This window comes from Chroicocephalus ridibundus, chromosome 7 (genome assembly GCF_963924245.1).
Source record: "Chroicocephalus ridibundus chromosome 7, bChrRid1.1, whole genome shotgun sequence".
In the NCBI taxonomy this organism is placed as follows: domain Eukaryota; kingdom Metazoa; phylum Chordata; class Aves; order Charadriiformes; family Laridae; genus Chroicocephalus; species Chroicocephalus ridibundus.
In genome coordinates, this window is record NC_086290.1 from 11,609,474 (window position 1) to 11,623,378 (window position 13,905).

At 43.6% G+C, this 13,905-nt stretch overlaps 1 protein-coding gene across 10 annotated transcripts in view; it reads right to left on the reverse strand.

Annotated features, from left to right (window-relative positions):
• KALRN (kalirin RhoGEF kinase) overlaps positions 1-13,905 on the reverse strand; it is a 527,586-nt gene that overhangs the window by 104,174 nt on the left and 409,507 nt on the right. For 7 of the 10 annotated variants that reach the window (XM_063341757.1, XM_063341761.1, XM_063341756.1 and 4 more), the window contains exon 35: positions 113-142. The exons of the other annotated variants lie outside the window; for them this stretch is intronic. In XM_063341757.1, the coding sequence (XP_063197827.1) occupies positions 113-142 (30 nt within the window). The remainder of the gene's footprint in view (positions 1-112; positions 143-13,905) is intronic. 10 annotated transcript variants of the gene reach the window in all.

Genomic DNA, 13,905 nt, shown 5'->3' on the forward strand with positions numbered 1-13,905 from the left:
CCACTGTGGCATAGTGGTTTGTGTGTCTAATGCAGATGTGAAAGAAATCCCATTCACAGAGGTGACATTTACAATTACAAAAAGGGGTCAGTGGACAAGGACTGGCTCTCACCTGTCCTGTGTCTCTGCCGTAGACGAAATGCTAGATTTGGGGAAGAAGAAGGAAATATTTTTCTGAAAGATTATTTGTAAATAAATAGAAAAAACAAACAAACCAAACCATGGCAGCTGTTTGAGGCCATTCAGACAGAGTGCTTGCATTAATCCTGGCAGAAAGAGCTCAGTGGTTGATGAAAGCGCACAAGAGATCAGTTTAGCACCCAGCTATGCAGTTCACCAGCAAACCCATCGTTCTTCACGCTGATATAATCTCCCCATAACTGGAGTACAAACACCCACAGGTGTGGTAAGAATGATATTGCTATACTATTTGCTGAGGTTTCTTTGCTATGGACTAATTTAGGGGCAGAAAATCTTTCTGGTCCAATATGGTATCTGATCTGGTATGGTCTGAGATATTTAAGACACATGAAAAAAACTGATTACTTCTTGGTAAATAGACTGACGAATCTTACCGAATGCCATGATTTTCCCCTAATTATTTCAATACTCCTTGCTAAATAAATTTTCTTTCCCCCGTATTATGCTATCTATGATACTTTCTCTGAAAATAATCAAAACTCTCCTTCTTTTAGGGGAAAACATGTGAACAAACACTCTGCTGTATCTACTTCTCTTCCAGAGATAAATTTAAAGCATCTACATGCCCTGCACTTGAGTACCACTAGGTGTCCGTGTTTGCCGTCACACAGCCAGCTAATTTGCTATAAAGAATTAACTCTCGCTTGTCTTCAAAGCGCTTATCTAAATATGATGTGCGGTGTCTGGGCATGAAGGAGCTGGTTCAGACAGGATTCCAAGACCCACCGTTTCTAATGATATGGGCAGAGGATGCTCCAGAATATTAAAAAAAAGGTCTTCATATGGTTCAGGTTGATTTTTGAAAAATAAGTCACTTTTGTTGCTTAAGCAGGGAAGGTGAAACAGCCCTGAAATATTCCAGGGAAAAAGGCCTGGTGAAGAGAGAACTTGGGAAAGTTTGGGACTAACAAGGCACTTCCCAGGGAGCATCAGCCTGGGGAATGCTACCCTGAGCAGGTCCCTGCTCCTTGCCTGCGATGCTGAGGGGCAGCTGGCCTAAACTCAGGCTATGGCAGGCCTTTGCCATTCCCTCCTCAAGTAACTATACATCTGTGATACAAACAGATGCTTCAATCAGGGCAACACCTGTAAACATTATCCCATGGGAGGCAGGTGTGCTCCGTGACCCTCAGGTACCATCTATCCCTGAGCTCCTGTTTTCTCTGATTCATTAAAAATAGCAATTTAATATAATGAGAACTGGAATAATCATCCCCTCCAGGAGCTGCTCAGCACCTGGTGTGATCAAGCTCCTCCTCAGCAGGGGAGATATTCACCCCCCTGGCTTTAGAAGCCTACCTTTGATGTGTGAGGGAGGCAGCCAGCCTCCTTCGGCTCCCTGGAAGCCGTATGAATTCATATCACCTGCCCCTCCAACATACTCTGGGTGGAAACACGGACCAGGGCTTCCCCGTGCTCCCACTCACCGGTCGGAGCCAGTGCTAAAATAATGCATTTTCAGGGAAAGATCCCCTCTTTGGCAGGAGGAATTAAGCAGGTTCCCTTTTACAGGTGTAGGTGTAGGTGCAAGCCCTTAGCTCAGGTAGGGGCCCACACATCATTTTTAGGTGCTGGCAACAAAGAATAGAAAAGGAGCTCCTCCCTTTTGCCAAGGACTTCCAGGTGCTTGCCGTGCCTCTTCTGTGTCTTACATACCACCACACCACAAAGAACATTTACTTACCAAATTAACCCACAGCAAAGTAATGTCTCTAGAAAGCTTATATTATACAAATAAGTATACAAATTGTAAGCCACTGAGGAATAATGCAAATACATCTGGTTCCCAATGACAGAAATCCTTTCACCTATGAAGTGATCCCTCAAGCTATTAGTTACTTAATTTGTTTTTGGAGAGTAATTTTCCAATCTCAGAGAAGTACATCATGCTTTGCTCTACCTCGGAGCACACAAATTGGAATACGGATGGGCTGCTGGTTTCTCACACATATTGCATTTGGTTTGGAAAGAGAAGGAAAACAGAGAATACCCTTAAGGTTGAACTTCACAGGTAAATGGCTTCATATTTTAACATGTAATGTTCACTTTTATTATTTCTGTGATAAAAACCACCATTAAAACCACTGACTGAATATATTTAAAGCCCAGACAGCAGTCTAATCTGTGTATGGTACAACAAGATCGGTGAGAGACATTAAAATAAAAATAACAATGCAACATGTCTTTGCAGAGCACAAGGCATAACTGAAAGATCTGACACACAGACAAATCTAATGAATTACACAGAAAGCAATAGCCTTAAAATCAGGAAGAAAAGGAAACGGCAGAAGCAAGTAGCAAAATGAGGAAGCAAGAGGGCCCCAAGCAGTCCCGAGCGAACATGCCGTATGTCCTGAAAGCAGCCAGCAGGAGCCCCAGCCTGTCTCCACACTGCCTGCCACCAGCAAACCATCTCCCATCCTCTGCGATCACTTGTGCCTGGGCTAGAAAGCATCACGGTGCATTAAGAGTGTAAGTGTTTTCACCACGATGTTCTAAAACAGATCAAACTTGAGCTAGAATAGAGCCTTGCCCTGTGTCACCACTGCAGGCAGGGACCCAGCCACACAGCGATTGAAAACTCCCCTCTCTACCACAGGCCATTGCTCACCAACCTCTGAGCGTCGATGCAAGGAGTTTATGTCAGACACTGACTCTGGTGAATGAGTTTTGTCACAACTTACGCGAGCCTTTTTGCTTCTGGGAATACCCAACTGAGTGCCCGTCAGCTATGGGAGGGCGAAGTGCAAGCCACCAAAATGATCCCAGGCATGGGGACATCCTGCTGTAGGGGCACGCAGGCTGCTCCAAGGGCAGGAGCCAGCTTGGCTCCAGGGACCGGCAGGTACCGGTTAGTGCAGGATTACCACGAGATGGTCTTTCCTGAATCACAGTGTGTGTGCATGGTCACTGCTGCATCTGTTTAGTTTCCAGCCACAAAGCAGCAGCCAGAGGAAGCCAGACTGAACTCCAGAGGCATATCTATCATTAGACTGCAGATGGAAAAGACCTATCAGGGCACAGGCTGTCCTTCCTTCCCTCTAAAATAGACCTTAACTAGTACTAAATCCACTTAAGTTGAAAGAAAATTGGGAATGAACAACTCTCTAACAGGGTGAGAAGGGATTTGGGAGATGGGTGTCTGGAGAAGGATTCCTCAGGGACTTCTTAAATGGTAACTAAATGGTTTATCCTGCAGACCACAATGGATCTCATGCTGGTTCTAAAAGACGGACGAAATCTCTGAGAGGCAGAGAACTGTGATTGTGATACTGTGATGGTTGTATCAGCGTAAGTGAATAAATACCAGCTGCCCCAGCAAATGTAGCAACATTTCAGCTGTCTGTTTCTACAAGCGTGCAAAGTATTGGTGTGCTTGGTCTTCCCTCCTGTGGCACGGTGCCATAATTAAGGTTTTAGTCCTTTTGTAATTAAGGTCTTAAGTTTGCTGGAGGCTCATGAACCACACTGTGGTCTGTGAAATGTGAGAGCACATAACAGAGACGATCTGGCTACCTGTTCTCTCAGGGAACTACATTTGACACCTAGGGGAGACCACGTGAGCTGGACCACAGCCAGGGGTTTGATGCTGCTGCCTCCCGCCAGCCAGCCCCGGGCAGATGCTGCGTGTACCCGAGCGGTTCCTTTGGCTCAGTGCTGCATTTGAATCCCTGGGCTGGGAGCTGAGGAATGACTACAGCTCAGGCCACCTCACTGCCAGTCAGCGCCGCTCACGGCCAAGTGAATTACACGGATCAGTTATCCTGGAATTCCCCATTTCCAAATATGCCTATAGTTTGGTCAGACCCTTCTCACAACTGAGTACTAACAGAGAACAGGAGAATAAATGTCAGTGCATTATGCCTATCTCTTACCTTTGCATCAACTCCTTTTGAGTATCACGCTGCCTGAAAACACAGTAAGCTCAAGATGCCATACCTTTGCCAAAGCCTATATAGACTGTCATTTGTTTGGCCCAAGGGCTCGTGACTGTCAAAGATGCTCTGTCAGTACATAACACACAAGTATCCTCTCATGCAATATTAAGCTATTTAAAAATAGATTATCATGTAAAGAACCATGCCCAGCCCAACTCACTATACTAAATTATCCAGCATACTCTGTTATTAAAATTGCTGTATCACTTGTTCATATTTATCTCCTTTTCCTTTTTCTGCTCCTAAAATGCTTCAATTTCCCCTTCAGTATATTTTTCAATCATAAAATCATATTCAGAGGCAGAATCAGCAGTGCACAGCATCTGCAGATGTAGGTATGACCCAATATATTTCAGGTAGGTAAGAAGTTGTTTACTCTGCAGTACAAATCTTAAGCCAACATCTGATTTTCCATCAAAGAATCCGCAATGGAGAATGAATCTATCAGGGCCAGAAGAGCTGCTGAGAGTATGTAAGTATTTTGAAATATGCCAGCATTGTTGTAGAAATCCACACGAGCTGGTTATCGACATATATTCAATAGGATGCAGAGCTCTTGTTAGTTAAAACAAAGCATTCTGTGTGGTGCTGCACTGTGTCCTAATATAAATGATTAGTGTTCTGTTGCTCTTAGGCTTTCTGCCCATGTGGTTTTGGATGACAGCCAGTTTTGGATAGAAGCATTTAGTCACCATAAACAGCCTATTTCAAGAGGGTGAGAGAGGCAGTGGGAGCAAGAATTGCATTTGCATTCTTATCAAGAGATTAAAAAAAGTAAGACTGCTTAGACGTTGATTCTGTCTGCACTGAAATAGATCCAGGAGTTGTCACTCTAGCTGGGGGACAGGCTTGAGAAATCTTATCCTCCTGTGGAGTTCTTTGTGAAAATTTCTGTAATTTTGTAGACATTTTCTTTTTACTGGGAGGTTAGAGAGAGAGAACAAATTCAGAAGAAGCCTTTGAGGAATTTCAGTACTAGAGAATTACTTTAGTTTTCTTACTTTGTAACAGGCTCTGTTTGGAGTGCAAACACTGAGTCACCCACGTTCCTCCCTCTAAAGCCTCTACAGCTCCAAAGGACGCTGAGCTGAGAGCTCTGGCAATTCCGGTGAACGCTTCGTTGCGTCGGTATGAAGGTGTTTCTATGGGGACAGGCTGTATTTCAGGAGCTATGAGATGAACCAGAGATAACCTATTACGGTCAGCAGAATTGCTCCGGACTGAGTTCAGAATTGGAAATTCGGTGGAGAATACCTGGCTCTCTACGTCTTTCTTGGTCCTCAGGCCCTTCTACCCATCTTCCATTAAGATGGAATCGGTGCTTCCCACCCTTTCTGTTTTGTCTGTCCAAACAAAGAGGACCACTGCCTGAGCTTCACCAGGAGGTCTCTTTATATTTAAGCAATTAGTGAAACACATGGCTGGGATCGTGTTGACAGCCCTGTAGCCCAAATGTACCAGCTTTGCTCCTCTCAGAGAGGAGATAACAGAGGCATCTGGATGTGCAGCATTCTATAAATCAAGACACAGTAAGTTATTCCACAGCGGGAAGAAGAGTCAGGGACAGCACGTGGGACACATAAATATGCTAACAGAAAGGAAATCTGGTGTAACGGTCTGAAATAGCACATACCTTTGCCATCCAGCATCTCTTGCTGGAGTCCCTACTAGACGACCACATCCTGATTGTGCTGGATTTTTGGACATATGCTGACATCTGCAGAACAGCTTGAATGGAGCTGTCTGAAATATTTCTGGAGCCTTTTTTTCCAGAAAGTAAGGCTAAAGTTGACCCAAATTAAACAGTGCATCCAACTATAAAAAATGCTTTTGAAGATAAAGATGACCAGACTCACTTTGTTTCACCCAACAAATTGAACCAGAGCATCAGTCTGTGTTTGATCCTATAAGATTGAAGGTTTTCTCATGGCATTTGGCTCAGAGAGCTGGTACCCAAATTCCATTCCTTTCCCTTCCCTGGAGAAGCACAAAATGGAGCAGATACAATCCGTGTTTCCTCAGTGACACAGAGACAGCAAAACTGCCTCCAAACCCCTTTAATACCAGTGTTGCAGAAGGTGAGCAAGGCAGATGACTGAAGCCCTCCACAGTAATCCCCCACCTGCCACATTTCACAGCCATAAGATGTTTTAAACTCACCCAGGGTTAATAAAAGCACAAGGATAAACTGAAATCAGGGAGTACTGACTAGTTGCTTTCTTTTGTATGTCCAGCACAGTCTAAGCAAACCAGACAATCCTGTCCCGGGAGGTGAAGGGTTTCAGTCAACAGATGATTCATCGAACATCAATTCCCAAGACACTGGAACACAAAATCTGGTCATACTGGTACATACTGGTACTGGCAGGTACAGAAAATCTGATCATGTATTCTGGCCAGGAACTTTGTGAAACAGCACAGGCAAAGTGTGCACAGTAAAAGGTCTACACAGCTGACGAGTTTAAAACAGAAACCCAGTTGCCTGCATCACATACCTGGTACCATTGGAGAAGGAGAACTCAAGTCCAACAGAAGCTTTAGAAAGACAAAGGATAATCGCGCTTTGCAAGGGCAAAGGGCGGGCATGGTGCACATCTGTCTTTATCAACCGAGGTGTTCTGCCTTGGCCAGAGTTTTGAGAAGGAAGGAATCAAATAATGTTCCAGCAGCCCTGTTGCCACCTCAGACAGTGTTCGCAGCTGATTATGACGCCCTCTATTTGTTTATCAGCAGAAACCCTATGGTTTCCCTGATGTCAACATCAGGGAATGATTAGGACCTACAGGTACCCTCATTAGCCACCTCTGCTTTTAAATTACATACAGAAATAAAAATAGTTACCTGAAGAACTAGGAACAATGGCTCACAACAACCTGAGGAAACATCTCAAACTGATGTCCTCTTGAGAAGGAAGCAAATGATAGTCAGAGGAAAAGCACAATAAGATCACCCTTGGGATGCTTTAGAACAAAGCAAATCTCAGTTTGTGCACTGGATGAAATTTGCTCGATACACATATCCCCAGATTGTATTTCCTTTGTAATCTAGTTAATTACTTTAGACAGGTATGTTGCTATCCGCACAATTACACTTTTAATGTAGTTATGAAAAGAGATATAATTTCAAATAATACTTGCAACAGACCTCCCTCCCCTTGTCAAATGCAAACCAGACACTTCCAAAACAAGCAGTTGTGGATTGCTTCAAAGCTACATTTTCCTGTTATGGTCCTGCTGTGAGTGTGTGAAGGCAGAAAAGGGATAATCTTGTCCTGTCTTCGTGCAGGGATCAGGATTTAGTGGCTAAGTACCACTGTGTTTTAGATACATACAAGCCCAATTACATCAGATGGATTCCCTCCCCAGCGGACAGCCATGCCCAGCTCCCAGCCCTGTAACGAGACCAGCACACAGGGCTGATGGGGAGATTTGCCTTCCTGCGTCTCACCCCAGCCCAGCTCCAGCGCTGCCCGTTCACTGCAAACCCTCTGCTGATCTTTGCTGACCTGCCTCAGCTGCTCTGGGCTCTCCTAAAACACACCCACCTTTGCAATGAAGGCTGGAGAGCTGAAGGCAGCGTGGATGCCCAGCGTACAGAAATGCAAAAGCCCACACTGATGCTTGGTAGCATCATAGGAAACCACAACACTCCTCCTTCAGGGATATTAACTCCTCAAAATGGGTAAGGATCTGAACAGAGAAACCGAAAACATGATGAAGGACTTGAAGTATCCCCTGATGATTTTTTTGCCCAAATTGTTGAATTCATGGAACAGATGTTTTATATAAAACTGGCTTTATTTTTAATTGGAGGAGATTATTCAAACTATGTCTAAGCCATATGGTCCTGTAAGTCTGACTCCCTTCTGCCACTGCTGGAGAGGCTAGCTTGGCATCCCTCTCCTTTTCCAAGTCGTTTCCTTTTTACTGATTTAATAGCTACTATTTTTCTTTTTTATTGTTGGTCCCTAGGTCCCGTTACTATAAATCAGGGCCTTAGGCCCAAAATTAACTCAAAGGTGGATTTGGATAAGTTGCTTTTAATGATTTTCAGTAGTAGGCTGGTCTAATAGAACATAAAGGGAAATGCAGATTTGAGATGACAGAAAACACATCGGGAGGAATGACGACAGTGAGTGGCGTTCATCTCCAAGCTGCTGAAGGAAGACCTGGTCCTGGGTGGCACGTTTTCCTGCCCCTTTTCCCCTTGCAGGTGTCACACTGCAGAGCGGGAATTTTCAAAGGGATTTATTACATACTGGAAAAACCGGGGCACATTACCGACATGACTGTTAGACGGCGCTGGGTGCCAGGCAGGCCTCAGGGCACGTGAACGTGTGATGGCCCAGGGCATCACCCTGCCCTGGCACCACACTGGGCACACGGCTGGGCTTGGCATAGCCTGGCCATCTAGTGCCTACTTCTATCATGCCCAATACAGCCCATGAATTCTCATCAGCTGAGAGCAATAATCCTTACGGTAAATTTTAATCACACTTTAGGAGACTGAGTTTGCAATACAAGCTCTGGACCTTGTTTGGGTGAGGTGGGTGCAGTTAGTCTGGTAGCAGTTGGAGGCAGCCATGCAATCCCACAGACCCTTCTCCCTCTGTCCCAAGCTGTTTTCTCTAATGCCTGTAGTGTGCTGCTTGTTATATATTAAAGTCTCAGCTTAACAATATGCTCCAGCTCAGTGAACCCCCCTGTGAATTAATCACCATGTGAAAATGCACTATTGCTGCTACAAATAGGCTGCATGGATGAACTCCATGTGAAGCAATGCCGACTCTGGGCAGGAGAGTTTGCACAACGGTCGCGTGCCCATGCCCTCGGTCAGTGTTTGGCACTGTGAAAAAGGATCTTGAGGGGCACAATTACTTGTGTTCGAGTCCTCCCTATTGCTTGCCTCATCCACTGCAGCCACTGAGCCTTTTCAGCATTGCTGCATCATTTTCAGCCATCACAATGGGTTGCAGCTCGAGTCCTAACAGTTAAATCGTGGGGCTTTCATTCTCCTCTCCATAATACTGCTATTTACTTGAGGTGACCTCATTTGCCAAGTGATGTAACAGGGTGCACAATCGAGCCTGGCACGTCTAAGCAGATGTTTTCAGTGGACACAGAAACAGCATTATGAAACAAAAATATCGCTTAAAACCTGAGCAGCACAAGAGATTACAATGGTCTTTATGCAGATCAGCTTACCTAAAATAGTGCTGACAGGCCTTTGGCTGCAGTCGTATGCTTCCCTTTTTGAAACGAAAGACTGTTGCTTGTACTACTGTAATGTGACTCCCAAAGGAACCACCAGCTGCAGGTTTTGAATTTTATCATTCTTGGCCTCTCTGTTTGATAGAGTTGACTGGAGCATGCCCAGAGGACACTCCTCCCATAAAATTGTTCTCCTTTAACTACAATAACAAAAAATGGTTGCACACTTTTTATTGTGTTTTGTTTTAGTTTCTAACAAGGTAATAGATTCTATTTCAAACAGGAATATAAATCCAAAGAGTTTGATAGTCAATCTGACTGGCTTTGTTTCAGCTGAAAGGAAATGCTCATTGACTTGGCCATTTACATGTGCTGTCATGTCACATTATCAGGGAGGGCTAAATATGGATCAATGAAGTCCAGCACAAACAAGTAGAAGATTGAGGGGAGCCTGAAGGAACTTGCTATGTTCATCTATCAAAGGATGAGCAGAATAAGGTCTATTGATAAGCACGTTCCCAGCTCCTGCTTCATTTCTTTCACTGAAGACACTTCAGATAAAATACTCTGCCCTGTGCAATCACTGTTAACATGCGAACGGTTCCCAGGCGAATATGTTCATCTCTGTTCTTGCTAGACTCAGTTTGATCAACACAGAGGCTTCAATTTTCAGAGAGAGATGTCTGTGTTTACCCATAATGCTCACGCATGTGTTCTTTTATTCCCCAAAACCACATTTCTCTTTTGCACACAACACATGCAGAGGAAGGTGATATTATTGAGCTTAAAACATCCTCAGGGTAATTGACAACGTGAAATGCAACAGCGTCCAGGATAAACAAAAGATTTTGATAGCCGAGTGTAAAATTTTTAGCATGAGATCCAAGTACACTTAAAGTTTGACATTACCATATTCAGTGAGTCTCTAAAGCCGTGTGGAGGATGTGTTCAGGACAGCTCAATTAGAGAGCTACTGCTGGGGATTTCAGAGGTACAGAGGAGGGATAGAGCCTAAAGTCAGTGAACTTCGGTGTGAACTGAAAATTTACTTCCTTTGGGTTTCTTTTGAAAATCCTAGGCTAAATCTCTATCTTATCCTTAATTGGCAGATATAAAGATATGTGCTCAGGGGAACTACATTTGGTTTTTTGCTAGTAACTGGGAGATAAACTGTGTATGAAATCCTGTTGCAGAAAGACAGTGAATCCATACAGTTTGACAGTGAATTTGGCTTGCTTTGTTTCATCTGGAATAGCAAGGGATTTTGTGGCTGCAGACGACAGGGACGAGCAGAGCCCATGCACGGAGTGGAGGCATGGGAGAAGCACGGGGCTGTGGCAGAACTGGGGAACTGGCGCTGCAGAGATGGAGGAGGCAGACGACCAAACGAGGGCCTGGGGGTGGGCAAAGGAAGATGGTGCATACCAGCAGTGGCGAATAACGGTCAACGAACAGCCCTCAGTGCTGATCAGCACTTGTAATGAAACCAAGCAATTCCCACACAAAACCTGGATTCACTTTGAGATTAAGTTTCTCAAACTGCATATTGGGGAACCCTAGAACAAAGAAAGAAAGGATTAACCTTTTAACCTTTTCTCAAACTCCACTTACTATTACTCTTAACATCCGTAGCCTATCCTCCATACATGTGTTTGTACAGTATTAACATTTTATTAATTGTACTTACTTAACCTGAATAGTCAACAGGACACTTCCTTGGCTGAATATCTCCTTTTCCAGTCACAGAATTGAGCACCCTAAACAAACTTAATTTCACTAATTCATTATATCTTCATATACACTGTAAGATTTTTGGCATAAGCATCTGTTTCCTTTCATAAAATGTGAGTACAGTTTGGGCAAGATTGATAATGATAAATAGACAAACAATAAGTAAGCAATTTCCTCTATCCCAGGCAGTACAGTAGCAGAACCGCCGGTCCAAACCTCATTAACCCCTACACAATCTCACGAAAAAACTGCTGAAATGCTCTGGTTGCCAGAATGAGTCCTATGTGGAAGGAAAATGTGCTTGAACTAACAGAGAATGAGCTTAGCCTTTACTGCATGAAAAGGGATTTTACTGTTGCATCAGCACACATAACACTAGAATTATGAGCTAGTGGCTCCTTCAATGATAAATTTCTGCAAGAAAATGATGAAAACAGAATGGAAAACATCTTGCTTTCCTTCTCAGGGTTCACACACACAGCCTGAGCATGTAGTGACCCTATTAAGAGCATGTACATAACTTACCACAGCCTGCACTGCTTCCTTCGCTTCTTTCCGATTCCTCTTTCTGTCCCTCCAGCAAAAAAGGAACTCTTTATCACACTGCTCCGTATTGTACCATAACTAATATCTGGATTGATCCAAGGTGCAGATAAATGAATTCACCTCTTTTCTATATCAAAGGTATTTTCGTTTGTAATATGCCCCATTGAGGCATGGGAAAAACGCAAAGAGAGTCTGAAAAGTCACAGCAGAAAACAGAGGAACTTGGGGAAAAGAGTATTCAGAGGCAGGCCTGTTCTTGGCAGGCAGGCAGAGGTTTTTGGCCACCACCATACCACTGCCCAGCTGCAGCAGCAAGCCATCTCCTCCCCTCCTGGGCTGAGAAGCTCCTGGGCTCCCCAGGGATGGCTGCCCCACTGCCCTGCTCCTGCCGGAGAAGCCGGGCTGCTCCCCAGGGAGCACAGGGGCAGCAGGGGACAGTTGTGGTTCCCATGCCCTGATGGCTGGGCTACGGCTACTGGGGACGGGCAGCAGGAGACACGGTGGTCCTCTTAGACAGGTCCCTTCCCTGGCATTGCAGGAAACCTAATGTCGGATCAGGTAAATATCAATCAAATGGCTAAATCCTGAAAGCTTTGAAAAACTCCTGGTCTCAAAAAGTGAAGAGTGCTCTGTCACCTGGAGCAGTACAGCCTTTCCATCCACTTTCCAGCCAAATGGGCTTTAAAGAAAAGGAGATGGCTGAGAAAAAAAAAGAAATCAGGATACTGTTTTTTGCCAAAATTTTTCTGTTTTTAAAAAAGCCTAAATTGCAGGATTTGAAGAGATGGTTTGGCACAGAAAGCTTAAAAGAAAAGTGGAGGGGCAAATGAAAAGTAGAGGGGCAAATGGACATTTCAGTACCCTAACTAATGTCTCTTTCATGCTCCACCCGGAATTTACAGAATTTGATGCAAGTGGCACCCACTGTAGGTCTAATTCTGGAGAGCACCCACACGTATGCATAAGCTGAATAAAAATCAATAGGACTTAAATTGTGTTCTTTTGTGAGTCAGGACTGATGTGAGTACTTGCAATCAGGGCAAAACAAGAAGCAGTCCATAAAAATGGAGAAGGATTTAAGTATGTGTTGAGACCATTTGATCATACGATTCTGCAGTATCTGTATGGGGTGGGATATTATTTTATGTCTGGAGAGAGGGATATGGGTCACTGAGAAAGAAGAGACTTCCCCAGTCTCTATTTATTCTCTCTGTGTTACACTGAGCACATGACAACTTCATCATAGTGACCACAGTCACGTCTCTCAGACACGGATGATGAAGGCAAAAGGAGCACCTTCAGGACTAGACCATACATTTTGCCATGTCTTGCTTTCCCTATCAGTGGCAGTAAGAACTCTGAGTCTTGTTTCAAGAATGTCTATAAAGCCTTTTTCTTGTTTTCCAGCCACAAAGTCCCCAAATAAAAGTAAATGATGCTACAGAGACTTTAGATGACACAAAACATCTTTCTGTCAGGCTGAAATTACCAGTAAGGAGTTTAAAAGAAAAAAGTAGAGGAGTGTACAATGTTTTCCAAACTGAAGGCAAAGACAATTATAGTTCTTCGCAGATATTTCCAGCGTATTTACACATACTCACCACAACAGCAATAGTACTAATGTAGATAAACCTTATTTCTTTCATATGAAGAAACAAAATGTTTATTGCTCAGATTTATTTTTTTTTACCTCCTTGAAACCTGACAGCCATTTGACATCATCCGTCTCTATTAGGATGCCACGGGTTATCAATTGAACACTTATCTTAATTCATGGGCTATTTGGAAAATTACAATCCCAGATGGTTCTCTCTCGCAAAGATTTCTACAACTCGCTGGCTCTGCTTCATACATGTGGTTTCTATTTGTATAGTAAATGTCATTTACATTGGCTGACTCCATTTTCCTTTTCTGATCACTGTATGTCATTCTATGCCATTCTTTTTCTCAGCCTTAATTCCACTTTGCAAACCAATATAATTTAAATCATCATCCCCATCATAGGCTTTTCTTCTCCTCTTACAAACTATGTGATAGGAAATATTTGGTTTCATGCATATTGTTTAGCAATGACAAGGGCACATTTTAATTTATTAGAATTATCCTGTGTTACCATAGACAAGAAATGCAACTAATGTAAATTCATGTTTTAGCCATGGCAACAGAAACAGCATCAACTGCAATTCTCTAACTGATTCAAAGTCCTCTGCAAACACATAATCTATCATTTTGCTAGTAAACGTGGAGAATCCAGCAAAAATGAACTGCCTTCCCCGCTA